Below are 17,009 nucleotides of genomic sequence, written 5' to 3'. Positions count from 1 at the left end.
CTAACAGTTAGGACGTATAGTTAGGACCTAACTATAGGCAATAAACTCGTCATGCATAAAAGCATTGTTATGATCGTATAGTCGCATTCATGAAATTGAAAGCGATAAACGGATTCATGACAAGTCTAGACTGGAACACACGCTAGTAGCCTAGTCTGCCGACTTCAACATCGATCGCGCTATTTCGAGAAAATTCCAGCCCCCTTTCCCACGTCACTTCGAAGAATCTTTAAAGCGTCCGTCCCCTGTATAAAATGGCTCAGTATTCACCACCCAACGTCATGAACATTATGAGGACACAGTCGCCGACAGTAGCAATGGCAAACGCAAATAACAATAACCACGATCCTCTACCCCTCGGCTGGGAAGTCAAAATTGACCCACAGACAGGATGGCCGTTCTTTGTGGATCATAATAATCACACGACAACCTGGAACGACCCGAGACATGATGTCAAAAAGGTAAGTGAGCAGAGAGTATAAAGTTCTTCTGAATTAATGTTAACTCCATGTGTGTCCCGCAATATTCTTCACATCTAGACTTATTTACATTTTATTTCGTCGATGATCAGTTTATTTATTTATTTTCTATGGGGAAAGGTGGTGAAAGCATAAATTCAGCTATAACTGGCTGCGTTGTTTTTTGTTTTGTTTTTCTTATTTTAATCATGTCTATGTTGCATGTGTCATAGGCCGCGCTATCGCCTCCCCCTCACAGACAGCTCAGACGCCTAATATAACGGGTGATTGGCTTGCCCCGTTATATTCTTGCGTTATGATCTAAGCGTGTGATCGCTCGATGACGCACATTGCAGTATGTTAGGATATATACCTATATGAGGTTATACCATTGTGATGACGTTTTATTTCTACGTTTTGTAAAACACCCGTTGGTCTAATGTTCACATTCCCACCCAACTTTTTCCTTACAAGGATTTGTGCTTTGAGGTGCGTCCGTTCGCAGTTCGCCTACTGAGTAGGAGGCGCTGCTGACCTGCCTGCAAAAGTGCAAATGACAGTCAACATGGATTATGGGTTTATGGTGGTTTTCCTCTGTAAAAAACACGGTCTGTAGTGAACTGTGATGTTGAGAGATTGTGGTAGCATTGCAATTCATTTCATGATCGACCAGTTGCCATCTGCGTTTGAGAGATCGACACTTGCTGTTGTCCAAAGTTAGTGCCTCAAAGAATCTGCTGGAAAGGAACAGCTGTCAGGACATGAGATAAAATTGGTGCAATGCTGCTGGCAGTGAATCGCGTCCCATGCTGAAATGGCAGAGGGTAAAGGGTCGTTCCGAATCCGAACTATTTCATAATTAATTGTGTTCTCTCTGAAAAAATATTGAATTTTATTATTATTTTTGCAGTGGTGTGGTGTTTGCACTATATGTTTATTTTTCTTTACTTTTGTTTTGTTTTACAATCGAAAGCCACACCTTTTAGTCACTCAAAAGTTTTATGAGATTTAGCATAATATGTGAAACCATTTTACAAAGACAATATACATGATTAACAAGCCTAACTTAAACAAAAACTATAAATCAGCATCAAATCAATAGCCCCTATACTTAAAGATTTGTTTGTGGGAGTTGTTTTGCAGATTATGTGTCGCTGTATGTCTGTTATAAAACATTACAAGGACACCCTCATTACCTGTAGACTGTAGTTGAACGGATTTATCAAAAATAATCCTCACACAAAAAATATCTTTAGTGTAATCCAAGCTATTATCTGATTTGTTTTATAAAGCTGAGGGAATCATCTTATCCAACTCAGAGTTTAGTACCTATATACACCCATGAAGAAAACAGTTGCTGGTCAATGCAAATACAAGCATGATATCATATGATCACTTAGAAAAACTCAGCAAACTCTAAGATTATTCAACTGCAACGTCAATTCAAATTGTTAGTCACTGAAACTGAAACAAATTCTTATTGGATTTTAATGCTGCAGGTTCTGAAATACCAGCTCAAGCAAGGCTGTAAATTCATCACCTACTGTATAGTCCTAGAGTAAGTCAACATTGGAGCACAATGAATGAAGCAGTTGTTCAGCCCCCCACTGTCTGACAGCTATACTGTATGTTTGTTACCCACAGGAACCCTGTAGTGTCCCTATTCTGGGCATGGGATTGTAGCTGAACACTTGCCAAAAATAGGGTGAAAAATCTGTCAGAATAGGCAAACATTCAGTGAAAAAAAGTAGATCTACAATTTCACAAGGCGTTGCAAAGCATGTGTTGTGAGCTAGATGCTATTTTCACTATTTGATATACAGTGTGTGTGTGTGTGTGTGTGTGTGTGTGTGTGTGTGTGTGTGTGTGTGTGTGTGTGTGTGTGTGTGTGTGTGTGTGTGTGTGTGTGTAGCCCCACATGCTGCACTATCAATAGACCTGTTGCTTTTACTCTTCTTGGCTTCTATAGACAGGTGTTTAAACTGACAGCTCAGTCTGTTGTCTTATGGGCCATCCCCCCAGAATATCATTGAATCTCATGACTACCATGATTAAGACACCACTGTGTCCACTGTTTGGGACTATCTGTCATTTTCCTCTTTTAATGGTCAGGGAAGTGATACTTTTGCCATCCCTTCTAGAAATTTCACATTATCTATAGGCCTACGTAACTATCTCTGTGCAGTGAAGACCTTCTCAGTTACATTTTGTCTTTAACTTTACTTGCAAAGTTTAATAGCTTACTGTGCTGTATATTTTCAATAGACGGTACCTTGTGTAAAATGTGAATCCTAAATGTTATGCAAGGACAGTGTATTCAGTCAGTCAGATGCTGAAGTCCTATTATCTTGTATGTTTATAGTAGTTAATTATGTAGCCTAATTGGTTAAATTCCATTTGTATGTATTTGTATTGTATTTGTAACATTAATGTATTATCTTAATGTTGATCATAATATCTTAAATTATTTCCGTAATCTTTCAGGTTAGCCCAGTGTCTCACAACGGATCCAGCACATTGAGCACACCAGAACCGAGCCCTCAGGAGGCACAGAAGACCTTCGTAAGAGAGATGAAACATCCCGTTCTTCGCCAGGGCTACGTCCCAATACCCGTCTTCCATGAGGGTGCAGAGCTCCGCCAGCAGCAGTACCCATGTCATTCCTACATCCAGCCAGCGACTCTACAGCATATTCGATCCGATGGACGGGCCCCCTCCCCCACAATAGGTCCCAACCTCAGGCCTAGATCTCCGTTACAAAGTCCCCCAGAAAGCGGCCCCTCTGAGCTTGGCATGCCCTGCTCACCTGTTTCACAAATAGCTGAGGTGAGATTTGCGTAAATATATTATTTTGTTTTAGTCTTGTTTTTGTGCCAGCTTTTGCTTCAATTCAGACAGGACAGTGTATACTGTATAGACATGCAGGAAGCTAAAGCCAGAGAATGGGGTAAGAATAGAATCCTTGCTATCATGGGCGTCATTTGAGGTCTCCGGGGGTGTGACAATTGTCACCCCCTAGTGTTCACATTTAACATCAAATTCTGTTATTATATGCATATTTCCTCCAACTTTGAACATTTTTTGCAGATTAATCTGATTTCAGATGAATGCTGTGAGTTAATCTCAATCCATGCCGTTCATCTAGACTTTTGATTGATTGATTGATTGATTGAATACTTTATTAGCAGTTTGCAAATAAAGTACAGTGGTACTAGTATACAGATTTATACAAACAGGATGCTAAAAGGATAACCCCAAAAAGCCAGGGCCTGTTTCCATTGAGGCCCCTTTTCCACCGGTTGGTTCCCAATGGGAACCGGTTCAGTTCTTTTTGGTTTTTAGTCCATGAGCCAGAGCTCCAAAATTGAAACGTTAATTATGAATTGAGTGGGCAAAACCATACCTATATTAGATTGTTATCACCGTGAAACTTCCCCAATTGAGTACTTACATGAAGACAATGATCTATTGTATTAAAAAAAAAATACATTTTTAAATATGCAAATGAGGCATTATGTAGGAAAATATGCAAAATAATCGAAAATATGAAAAATCTACTACTGTGGAAGGGTTATCATGTATTAATTTACTTGTATTGATCCTATAAACAATTTAATATAGGGTATAGTTTGCCCACCAATTTTGGAGCTCTGGCTCATGGACTAAAAACCAAAAAGAACTGAACCGGTTCCCATTGGGAACCAACCGGTGGAAAAGGGGTCTGAGTGTATTCTACATGTGACATGCAACACACATGCTAATGTTTGTCTTGTTTGTAACCATACATTCATTAACTTTAATTATCATTCATTAACCTGCATGGTGACCCTTCTTTGGCCATGTCATTATAGATTTGAGGCTATTTTGGAAATGGAGCTTCAGTGGTAGCTTATTTTGCCACCACCACCTATTTCATCTGAAATGAAGTGTAAAGGATGTTTCATGCATGTATCGGACATGGTGGACGGATAACAGTCTGTTTTTGTTTTAGGATTGGATTTCTATGAGATGATGTGGCACACAAACACACACACACACACACACACACACACACACACACACACACACACACACACACACACACACACACACACACACACACACACACACACACACACACACACACACACACACACACACACACACACACACACACACACACACACAATTGTGATCTTATTGTATTTCCATATTAGTCCACACTGTGTTGAGAACACAGTGCAAGCGAGTACAATAATTTTACTTCCCACAATGTTGACACAGCTGTACTGTGAGGGCATGCGAAAAAACCTTGAAACTTGTTTTGTATTATTCAGGCTTACAGTGCTCCTCTGTACCAGCCTCCACGGCCCAGCAGCAACAGCCTTCATGCGGGCTACATCCCCATCCGGGTGATCCATGAAGGGGGAGGAGGCCAAGCACAGCCACAGGCTCAAATAAACCCCAGCGTCTACTCTCAGCGTGTCCCTTACGCCGAGCATCAGCCATCCTTCCATCGCTATCAGCCAGATGACTGGGCTGGTCATTATGGGCCCAGAGAGAGGGCCTCTCCCATTCTGCTGTCCCAGCATCGCGATGCTGCTCCCATACACCTCGCACCCCACATGAGGAGCCAGTCCCCTGTCATAGCACAGTTCATGGGGGAGAGGCCGCAGGTAACGTCACTCATAAGATTGATAAATTGATACTTGAACAATGATTGGTGATCATTTTTAATTGTTCTTGATGATGTGTGACCCAAATGGCCAGAGATGGTGAAGTCAAGTCACACATTTCGCACACAGTTAAGTTTAGCAATTTTGCTGGCTAACAGTGAGAAAAGGAACACGAGGAGAATGAGGGATCGTGTTGATGACGATTTACTTTAATTACTTTAATGTTCACAGGCTCAGCAACATGTCCTCACAAGAGATCTACCCCTGAAAGTGGAACAGGAACAACCAGACAGTCTACAAAGACCTGAGAATCACCAATTGCCCCAGTCTGTACACACAGAAGCTTCCAGTCAGTGGCCACAGCAGCCACATCCTCAACAGTTCCAGCAACTGCCATCACAACAAGCACAACAGTTCCAACAACCACAGCAACAGCAATCACAGCATTTCCCACAGCCACCACCTCAGCAAGCACAGCAATCACCATCACAGGAGATGCAACAGCCGCCACAGTTTTCACAGGAACAACAGTGTCAACAGCCACCACAGTCGCCAATGCAACAGTTTCAACAGCCGCCACAGTCCCCACTGCAACAGTTCCAACAGATACCACAGTCTCCACAGCAACAGTTCCAACAGCCGCCACAGTCCCCACTGCAACAGTTCCAACAGATACCACAGTCTCCACAGCAACAGTTCCAACAGACGCCACAGTCCCCACTGCAACAGTTCCAACAGACGCCACAGTCCCCACTGCAACAGTTCCAACAGACGCCACAGTCCCCACTGCAACAGTTCCAACAGCCGCCACAGTCCCCACTGCAACAGTTCCAACAGCCACCACAGTTCCCACAGCAACAACAGCCCCAGCAATCTGAAAAAACACATCAACAACAAGAGTTCCAGCAATCACAGCAGCCACACCAAACAGCGAATATCACAGTCCAAATACCTCCTAAAACAGAGACCCAGGACTCAGCAACTGTTCCTGCAGAGGTCCCATCTGGTAAGGTTGAGGGTGAACCGGCAGCTCAGTTGCCAGCTCACCCAGGATTGGCAAAAGTACAGCAGATTGTTGAAAGAGTTGCCAAACTGGAGCAGGAGGTGAAATGTTTCAGTGGGAAAAGGAATGATAAGAAATACTTACTACTGGAGGAACTGTTGACTAAACAGCTTTTAATGCTGGACTCTATAGACCCAGAGGGACGTGTGGATGTGCGGCAGGCGAGGCGTGACGGAGTCCGTCGTGTGCAGACCATACTGGAGACCCTGGAGCAATTGGATGAGCCACTGCCTGAGCCTCCCTGCGAGGCTGAGCTCAGGGAGCTGTCAGGGGAAGGTGACAGTTTACCAGAGAAGGGGGATCCCATCCTAGTATGATCACCAAGGAAAATGCTGAGGTGGCATGAGAGATATCATAAGGGAAAGAATACTATTGTATAGATGAAGTCTATAGCAATCTATCTTTCTATTGGCTATTGTTGAACTTTCGGTTGCATGTGTTGATTAATTAACAGTATTGTTATTTCCTGGCATTCACCACTTAGTGTTAGTATTTCCGTTCACTCATGTTTTTCAGGCCAATGTTCATGCCTTCTTTGTAGTGCCAATGTCTTCATAATCATGACAACTGTCATGGTCAAGGTGCTGGCAACGAATTTGATTAAATATGAAAATTCAATATGAGGCCTTTATTGATAAATGGAAGAATTTGTTATGTGTATGTGTAGTTGCCTTTTACTTGATAATTGTGAAGCCTTTTTATATTCACTCAAAAGAACACCATCTAGTACCACAGGACTTTGGTTCGTGTTTAAAAGCAATTGCACAAACTGTAAGACTCTCAGTCAGCAGAAAGCCATTTGTTCAATCTAGTCACATACTGTGGCTGCTTTGTCCCAGAACACAGTGAAGCTGTTTGTTAGATGCTGCTTTTTGGTGCATTACCTATTTTCCTATCTTTGCACTTTTGCCACCATTTTTGAAATGTAACATGCAGCTCAACAGCCTTTGCATTTCATTTGGTATATTTCAGATACACAAGTTTTGGTTGGTGTATTGTTTGTGTGTTTATATGTGTAATGGTTTACTTGTCACTTCAACACATTATATCAATATAATATTGTAATTGAAACAATTTAGTAAGTAAGTCATATAAGTTATGATTTTTTTTTTTTTGGTACATTTAGTAATGTATAACGACAGAAATGGATGTGAGCTGTATATCTTACTTGATATGTGAGACAATCAGCACTTGCTGCTAATGATGAATTACATTTTAAGAGTGTTTATATAGCTGTCAAAGCCACAATCTGTAAAAGGTCATACAGCAAAATGGTCATACAGCAAAATCAAGCAAACAAATTATCAAATTCAGGGAAAGATCGACATCTGGGTAGAATGACCCATGTAGGCTATAAACAGCATAGAAATGTATACTTACACTCTGTTTGTATGCACTGATATTATGGGGTGTTGCTATAATAAGCCAAACTGTAAGTTGTTCGTAGCTCTCCTACAAAGAGTTTCTTGGTATCTATTTTAACTTAAAAAACAGATTTACAAATTATGGCTTGTGACTTAATGCTTGTCACAGCTGTAGCAGGTGGGTAAAGTGTTGAAGCCAAGTCACATTGGTACGGTTGCAAATAAAACTATATTTGACATTGATTTTGAACAATGTTTGTTGTTGTCATTCTTGCCACGAGTGTGGCATATTGAGAAAATGTTGACACGTGAGTTTTTACAAAACCCACAGTCGCACATAAAGATATGGCATTGGTAGATTAGATAGTAGGCCAATAAAATCCAAGTCTATTTTTTCCTTTGGCTTTTGTACAGTAGCTATTCATTATTAGTGTCTTAAGTGTGTCTCTAGGTCGTCCTCAGACAAGCCCTCCATCGTTGCTTCCAGTCATCCCGGTTCTCCATACATCTGACCAGTTCGTTGATACTTTGCGCTCCTGTGTCTTTCTTGAGTACATCCACATATGTTAATGCGGGACGTCCTTGTGACCGGGGTCCATGTGTTGGTTCCCACAGCACTAGTTTGCTGGCTGGCAGCTCTTGGTGTCTTTGGCAGTGACACTGCCGCAGTGTCCTGCTAGTCTCATTCTTCTGGCACACCCTTGGCATTCTATCATACAGATTCTTAGTGGTAATGTGTACTCTTAAGTAGGACTACTGCATGCAGCATATTGGTGTAGCACCCATCTAGAGACTTCTGCAGGGTTGGCTTCAGAGTCCAGCATTCACTATAGGAGAAAAGGACTCTACCGTACATTGCATAGAAGAAGCTGTGGGGCCATAATACTGTATATCAATGTAACTGAATTTAATTCATTTATATCAGTTTCTGTGGTTTTCACTGTTTTACTGCTCTGCCTAAAGTTTCCACTTAAGTAGTCTCAAAGGTAAGAATAACAACTGTCTAATCTTTACTATTATTTCACTGTGTAGTAAGTGTACATGGTGAGATCATACACTGTAGTATGGAAATACAAATACTAATATTAGACACACTGTGTCTGACTGTATTTATTTCAGTCACAAATTGCTCAGCCACCCCCCCCCCCATTTAAAGATAAATAAATTACATTGTTTCTAAAAGTAGAATGTGAAATCTGATAAAAATGTAAAATGTTAAAATATTAAATCAAGTGTCATTACAGTGGTGGTGCAGAATATTGTAGAAACAAAAGCAGCACCTGCTGCTTATGACGAGTCAGGTACACGTCACGTGACATTGTTTAGAGCAGGAAACCGACAGTTGGCGTTAATGCGTCCTGAATGGAAGAAAAAAAATGAAAATGAAAAACATCGTCTGGAACACTTTCACACCCACTGGATGTATAGAATGCGAGCATCAACAACATGTCCACGGGATGGAACGCCTTGTTCATGGAAAGGGTCATTATCACCATTAATGTGTACAAACACATCAGATCAGTCGAATTAACAGATCCGACAACAAGCATCCATCCATGCAGCTGCTGCTGCTAGCATGCTAGCCAGCTAGCTCAGCTCCGCCTGAGGTGGGAACCGATCTGGTAAGCTAAGCACAGCTAGGCGGTAGCTGGGTAGGGTAGGGTAGGGTAGGGTAGGTAAAGCTGCCTGCTGTGGCTCTACCAGGACATTAATTAATCTAACGTTAATTAAAGCCGACCGAACGCAACACCTTTCTGATCCACTGACTGTACACTGTATACCACATTACCGGGGGACATCATGGAGCTGTTTCAAGCCAAGGACCACTACATTCTGCAGAGCGGAGACCGTGCTCTCTGGTGTAGCCGACAAGATGGGACCATGAGCGTTAGACCTGGTAGGTATACATACAATACTGGTCTGCTAACAAGACAACCCGCACATTTAGTTGTCAACTTGTTCTAATAATCTATTGCTACAAAAGCTGGATTGTTAGCCTTGACACTAAAGACTAAAGTCATCAAGCCCAGAGCATTACATTTACATTTAAGGATAATGTCCGGCATGCCTCTATTTTAATGTCACCCTAGTTGCAGTTTCTAACCTATAGTTCAGAGTCGTGCTTTATTTACAATACATGTCGTGGATATATAAGACTATTGGTCAACACCATCATTTAAAATGCATTGTGCTACTTGCCAAGTTGACAGTACACCGCACAGCACAGTACACATGGACTAAAAAGTCCTGCTGTTTTGCTTCTAATGTTACACCCACTGAAAGTTAAACTATACCACCGGGATACTACCCTGATCGTAGTACAGACAGAAGTGTCACCTTTTCTTATCGAGTTACGATATGGTGTATTTGAACCTGCACAGTTCAGTTATAATATGTGAACATTTCCCTACGCATTCTCAATTTAAGAGGCCCCTCTAGGTTGGTCGTCTCATGAATTACAATCAGAAAATGTTACAGTAATGTAACAGTATGTACAGTACAGTACAGTAACTGATTTACAGCACTTCAGGTGATTGTTTAGCTTATACACCACAATAGATACTCATAATCTGTCGGTTTCAACCTTAACTTTGAAATGAACAAAGTTAAAGTAGAAACCCACACATTTAATGTTATTAAAGTTAATGTGTCATTCATTGTTAGTGGAGCAGTTCACACAACATCACATATTAGAGCGGCTGCGCCAGGCTAGCCCTCTTGGGCAATGGGAGTAGTATATATAAGAAAACCTGAGTTGTATTCCCCTTTTAGGCCAACAGCCCCAAACTTACAGAAAAGTGCCATCAGAGATTGGCTGAAGTCATATGGGTGTGTGCAGCCAGCCTGAACAGGTTTGGGTTGCACCACTCTTCCATTATTTAATTGGAAAGGGGTTTCCACTCCTCATGTGCCCTGCTAACACTAGTGCAGTGGTGGAATTTCCATGATATTACACATTCTGAACCAGGCTGTGTTTTTTAATACATACATCTATTCTAGACCTTCCCCACTGGTGGGCCCACACAGACAATTCCCTTGTACATAGAGTTCTCTGGCTCATATAACAGGAAGAGTCATTGTCTTGGGCAGCCTACAAAACATTCTCCCCACCCACCCTTTGCTGCCAGCTCTTGGCTTCAGTTCCTTACTGTCACACCCTTGCCATTTTTCTACATTTCTACACTATATGACTCAATTCTCCATCAACCCTGAGTCCTGACCTAGCCAGTATTCCTGACATGCCATTAAGACTTAAACTGGAATTCAGGTCAAGCATTTCCATGGCCATGCTTTGCTAGATGCTTGAAAAGACTAGTAAATGAAGTAAGACTTGTTCCTGATTGCCATTGCTCATTGATTAAATACTTAATTAGTCTGAAATGTAAACAGCACAAGGTAAAGTCAAACATTAAGGGTAAAAGTATAACACAAAAAAGTCATGGGGACTTGTTTCCATTGTGGTCCATATTATTCAATGAATCTAACAGTAAACAGTTAGATTCTTCATCTTTGAACAGTCTAAATCAGGCTATGTTTGAATTGCTGTAAGCAGAATAGTCAAACTGTTTATCCAATTGAAGAGTTGAAATGAAGAATCTGTTCTTGGAACATGGAAAGTATCCAAGCCCTGTAACAGACTTAGTAAAGGCCTTCTGCTCATAGCATGACATCACATGTCGCACATGAACTCTGACAAGTTGCACATGTACTCTTGAGTGACTGTATCACAAAGCTTTGGAAGCATGGGAAAAATGTGTTGCAGGCAGCACCAGCTAATATATCCAATAGCCTCAATAAATAACATAGTAGCCTTGCTGAGCCATGAGGCCCATAGGGCAGGAGCCTATGTCCTGTTTCTGTAGCATGAGGCAGCTTGATGTACAAGTACACCCCCTGGACATGACGCTAGTATGTCGCAGGGACTTACCCCCAATCCAACCCTTGATGCTGAGTGTCAAGCAGGGAGGCACCCATTTTTACAGTCTTTGGTATGACCTGGCCGGGGATTGAACCCCGACCTCCCAGTCTCAGGGCGGACACTCTAATTACAAGGCCACTGAGTTTGTTAAATAACATACTCAACAACAAAAGATATTTCTTTGCTTGTTTATTTATACAAGGTAATGTTTGATAATTCAGGACACAAAGGTTTGCATAAGGTTTCTGAATTCTCGATTAGTTTACATCATTACAGCCAGCTTGTATCTGGCGGCTGGCCTACCTTGTACTATAGCTCTGCTTCATCTGCTCTTCACCTGAGAACTGATTTCCATTTTCAATGTTTCATTTCAGCAACAGATCTGTTGTTAGCTTGGAACCCAGTATGCTTGGGTATGGTAGAGGGCATCATTGGAAAAATACAACTTCACACAGGTAAGTGAGTTATTTGAGCACATCACCCTCAGTTGTTTTCTCTGCTTTGCGTAACTGAGAGACATAACATACATGCATAACATATTTCCTCTGTTGACGTGAATGGGATAATTAAGTCATCTGATTGTACAACTACAATGCATTTGTCACTTATGGAATGTGTTGAGAAGGAGGCCTACTGGGGGGAAGCCACACTGTGTGTCGTAGGCTCAATATGTCAGTTTGACACATTCAGTAGATCCTGTGATCTTTTGTGGCCAGATGTAATTTATTGGGGTCTAGTAGGACTATAGTAAATAATACAAAAATATATTATATTCATATTTAGCCCCATGCTCGAATGCCCCCGCCCCCCTGTCAAAAACAGCTAAAATCCCTAAAACAAAAGCAAGCAGCACATGAAAAAAAATGAACACTCATCTTTTACTTTCTCTAATAACAACCTAAAACATGAACCTTGGTTGAAAAAAACTAAAGTTGTCACTGCAACCTGACCTAATGAATAATGATGATACGCACCATCAATTATATCACATACTGTTAATCAAGAACCTGCAGTACCAAATAATCAGATTATTTCTAATCATCTATTCCTCCTATTCCTATCCCAGTGTAAGTAACAAGCATAATAAATAGATAGTAAACGTATTTCTATATGTATTTCGACATAATGTATTGTACAGGATGTCCCTGTTAACTTGAAATACAAATGTCATCTGCTCGTTAGAATATCATGTTTTCTATCTATTCCGTCTCGCCTACCTCTGCATCAGTCGTGACTCTTATATCTTCCAGGCACATAATATGCCTTGTTGTCATCTTGTTCTCCAAGCTCGCTTACAGATGAGTAATTCAGCTGAATTACCAGTCACCACCTTAATAGACGAAACACAGGATTAGATACAATTATGCACTGTACACGTCTACACGATGGTGTAGGAGGTTGATCATTGGGGTGTGTGTGTGTGTGTGTGTGTGTGTGTGAAGAATTGCCTCATAAAGACATTGCATGATCAATTATATTATTCTAACAAATCATGTGGATTATCACAACTTAATGTCCATTTGTCATTTTATTGTTTGTTTTCTATAGTTTAGCTTCATCATAGTTTGAGTTTGAAAACAGCTGGTTTTGGTCACACCTTTGAATGTGCAGAATGTATGGCTCATGATGATGCCTCCCCCCCCTTCCCTGTTGACAGATCTTCCCCTCGGTCTCGTATTAATCCGCCAGAAAGCGCTGATCGGACAGATGCCGGGGGACCACAAGGTCTACAAGATCACCAAGATAGCTGTCATTCCACTGTCTGAAGAGGAGCCCCTGGAGCTTGAGCTGGAGGTGTGCTAGCTTCTGATCTGAGTCATGTTAAGCTCTGCTCGTGGGCAGTGGTGGACAGCAAACTAAGTGCATATGCTGGAGTTCACTGCATTACATTTGTAGGAAGGCAGGGACTCTTGGGACCCAAACTTACAAACACATCTATCTATAAATTAGGGATGCCGCCGATTAATCGATAATCCTCACACAATGCTGTTACTTCCTCTTGCCCTCCACGTAAAGCATCTTTGGGTACTCAGAAAAGCGATATATTATTGCTTAATGCCAACAAATAGAACGTGAATCTACAAGCTCACATGTCACATCGCGTTGTGAGTTTGTAGCTTGGCCATTTGTTTTGTAAATGAAGCCTGACTGTTGATACACATATTCTTCTTCAGTGTACCCATCCAGGCCTTGTATGTAGTTAGTAGTATATGGTTCATCTCTCAGCATGGGCTGCCACTGCTACAAAGAGAAATTGGCTGAAAAATAAATGTAATTAAATCTATTTAAATTTTAAATGAATGCAAAGAGATCTCAGAGGAATCAGTATATTGCTAAGATTTCAGTCTTTCAGGGAAGCTTCATGGATGATGAGGACTCGGAGTTCTTTCAAGTGAGTAATATTGCAGTTGGATAGTCCTTCTTAGATGTGTTTTTAGACGTCTGCCTAAAATACACCCTCTCCATACTGCAGACTGATTATCCCTCTCCCGCTAGAGATCCCTGTATAAGTAGTTATAGGTTTGTTTTAAGTGTGATTATCTGGAATACTGTCATTTTTGCTATCGTCGTATGTCTGCTCTAATCCTAGTTTGAACACTATTCTGGTTGTAAATCCCAATTTGCCCACCATAGCTTTGATCCATAGCGCTTCAGTTTTGAGTGATTTGAGTGACCGTTGTGAGTTGAAGCCATCAATGGTCCCATTAATACAAATTCTGAGCATGCAAGCTCTTCAGGAGCAATAGAATCTGAGCCGAACCCCATTGACCATAATAAACCGCAGAACTGGGACCAGCAGAGGTCTCGCATGCATTTGTAGCCAGGTCCTCGTCCAAGCAGTAAAGGGGTAAAGTTCCTGCCCACTACCATGTTTGCAGGTATTAGGCCGTATTAGGGAAGGTGAGGTCGTGGTGCCTGTTCAGCAGGTAGTGTAACTGTGTAGGACAGCATATTTTTCCTCTGCACGTATTCCGCCCCTTCTGGTAAAACTCCTCCAATGTCACGTGAAAAGAAGCAGCTGGCGACACTGAGACACATGGTTGTCTCTACACCCTCCCCAATCCAACAAGTAGGGGTTGACAGTGACAGACTATACACATGGCGGGAATGGCAATGACTAAATAGTGGATTAGGAAAACAAATTGACTAAAATTCTACTTTCTTTCATTATTATTTTTCAATACCTTTGTTTTTTTGAGGTTCTAACATTTCACATTTGTTCTGTTCCAGTATAAGCACCAATTTCATTTTTTCTTTACATAACATAGAAAAATAGCAGGTACCACAATATACAGACATTACATTAAACAAACAGAAAAAAGACATACAACAGGTACACCACCATTTTTGTTTTTCCACATATAATGTTCAATAACGTACATTGAAGCTCAGTCTGGAGTTGTTTGCAGCATCAAGACTGGCTGCCATACCCTTGTGAATCCAAAATGATTATCGTATTATAAAACTGGTCCAACCATAAAACCTTTTTTCAGCTGTGCAAGAAGCATCACTTTGGAATCGACAGACCAGAAAAACTGACACAGTCTCCAGATGAGTCCAAGTTTATGAAAACCTTCAGTCAGATCAAATCCAATGTGGGCGGTCCCATCAAGAAAAAGGTACGCTCTGTTATTTCCCACTACGTGTTTGTAAAATTAAGATTTTGGGGTTTTTTCCCCATACGCCTTTTCCTGCACAGTAAAATCCTCAGTGTCTTTGTTATCGTTAAGCCATTAAGGCCTGAGACAGATTCTATAAAATGTCTTCTAAATCTTGTAAATCTTTGGAAAAACGTATGTTTCTATATCAGTTCTCATACTTTTTCATGTCAAGGACCTCCAAAATTACGTGTATTTGGTGGTCGTGGACCCCATCTAAAATTATTTAGTTCCAGGGACCTCCCAGAAGCAAAGATTTGAGTTAAAAACATTCACTGAAAGAATATATATTAAAAGATTTGGGCCACATTTGTACAATTTCTCAAAAAAATAGCGAAAGTTGAAAATAACGGTTAAAGTGGTTTAAACGCTTTAAGGTGACACCGATGTGGCCTCAGGTCTAAATAGGGTTAAAAGGTGAAAATATTCTCCTGGAACTTACTCCTTCTTCTCTGCGTCAACTTATTGCTGTCTCTCTCTACTCTTTTGTCTCTATCCATCCAATCTAGTATACCCCTGCCTTCAAAGAGAACAAGGAGAAGGAGCGTATGGAGAGGAGGTTACTCGACGAGCTCTACAAGGTCTTCATGGATTTTGACTCCTTCTACTACAGCTTGACCTATGACCTCACGAACACCGTGCAGCGCCAGGGAGACTGTGACAGGTCCAGCCTGCCCCTATGGAAACAGGTTAGACACTGTTGTTATTACTGAGCACACAGACATGTGTGGAAGGTGTTGATTTTTGTAATTTGTAATCTGTAATCTAACAAGTTCTTAATATTTTTTTGTCAGGTGGATGACAGGTTTTTCTGGAATAAACACATGATCCAGGAGCTTATTGACCTTCAGGTAAAGGACTCAATGTTGCATCGTTAAATATATATCTTCTGTAAAAGGCAAAGCACAGACAGCCATGGAATCTATAGGCCTGTCACAATTATTACACAAACGCCTAGTTTTAATTATGAAAAAATGTCTTCTAAATCTAGTCAACAAAGCCTGCAGTAGGCTATGCACTCTCTCTACTCTTGTCTCTATCCATGACGAGATGACGAGCTGACGAAAACAGAGCCGATGTAACCAGCAGAAGCAGCGCACGCACGCACACACAGTGCATGCCCTGTTTTTTCACCGCACCACCATGCTTACTCTGTCAATGTGAACGAATGATGACTTTATAAACTTTATGCGAAAAATGCGGGGATTGTGAAATCAAGCATATATATATAATGCTCCAGGTCCCGGAAGTGGACTTCTGGGTCCTGCCAATCATCCAGGGGTTCGTCCAGGTGGAGGAGCTGGTGGTAAACTACAACGAGACCTCTGATGAGGAGAGGAGCAGCCCAGAGACCCCGCCAGGTCAGCCCACCTGCGTGGACGACATCCACCCCCGCTTCACCGTGGCCATCATCTCCCGCCGCAGCAGACACCGCGCAGGTACAATGCACAGCTAGAGCAGTGTCTCTCTGTCGTTTCTACACTAGACCGGGCAGCGCACCCCCTCCACCTCCCCGCTCTTCTGCCCAGTCAACACACACACACACACACACCCTGCAGACCCTGCATTTTGTATTATTGCCTAATATGCAGTAACACTAACGTGAAGGATACATTATGGGTACGTTAATAAACATTCCTTTTCTCACCAAAGGGATGCGGTACAAACGCAGAGGAGTGGACACAGATGGCCACGTGGCCAACTACGTGGAGACGGAGCAGCTGATTCACGTGCACAGCCACACGCTGTCCTTTGTGCAGAGCCGTGGCTCAGTGCCCGTCTTTTGGAGCCAGGCAGGCTACCGATACAACCCCCGGCCTCGTTTGGAGAAAGGTCGGTGTGCTCTGCCGCAATATTCGGAACTATTCCCATGGCCTCACGGAGCTGTACA

The 17,009-nt window shown here is 41.8% G+C and overlaps 2 protein-coding genes across 2 annotated transcripts in view; both read left to right on the top strand.

The window, feature by feature from the left end:
* Window positions 1–254: 254 nt before the first annotated feature.
* Window positions 255–7,783, top strand: bag3 (BCL2 associated athanogene 3; the record flags this gene model as incomplete). Its single annotated transcript, XM_083775584.1, has 4 exons — window positions 255–461; window positions 2,943–3,284; window positions 4,775–5,113; window positions 5,345–7,783. The coding sequence occupies 4 exons, from the start codon at window positions 255–257 to the stop codon at window positions 6,491–6,493; spliced, it is 2,037 nt and encodes a 678-aa protein (XP_083631710.1). The 3' UTR covers window positions 6,494–7,783.
* Window positions 7,784–8,882: 1,099 nt separating this feature from the next.
* The window catches only part of inpp5f (inositol polyphosphate-5-phosphatase F), a 29,337-nt gene continuing 21,210 nt past the window's right edge, over window positions 8,883–17,009 (top strand). The window contains exons 1-8 of the mRNA XM_083775335.1: window positions 8,883–9,437; window positions 11,834–11,914; window positions 13,117–13,253; window positions 14,954–15,079; window positions 15,628–15,807; window positions 15,913–15,969; window positions 16,359–16,557; window positions 16,772–16,951. Coding sequence (XP_083631461.1) covers window positions 9,341–9,437; window positions 11,834–11,914; window positions 13,117–13,253; window positions 14,954–15,079; window positions 15,628–15,807; window positions 15,913–15,969; window positions 16,359–16,557; window positions 16,772–16,951 — 1,057 coding nt within the window. The 5' untranslated portion in view covers window positions 8,883–9,340. The remainder of the gene's footprint in view (window positions 9,438–11,833; window positions 11,915–13,116; window positions 13,254–14,953; window positions 15,080–15,627; window positions 15,808–15,912; window positions 15,970–16,358; window positions 16,558–16,771; window positions 16,952–17,009) is intronic.

This window comes from Protomyctophum parallelum (assembly GCF_964188405.1).
Source record: "Protomyctophum parallelum genome assembly, chromosome: 10".
NCBI lineage: Eukaryota > Metazoa > Chordata > Actinopteri > Myctophiformes > Myctophidae > Protomyctophum > Protomyctophum parallelum.
Note: the sequence above shows the minus strand (reverse complement) of the source record. Positions and strands in the feature narration are given on the sequence as shown.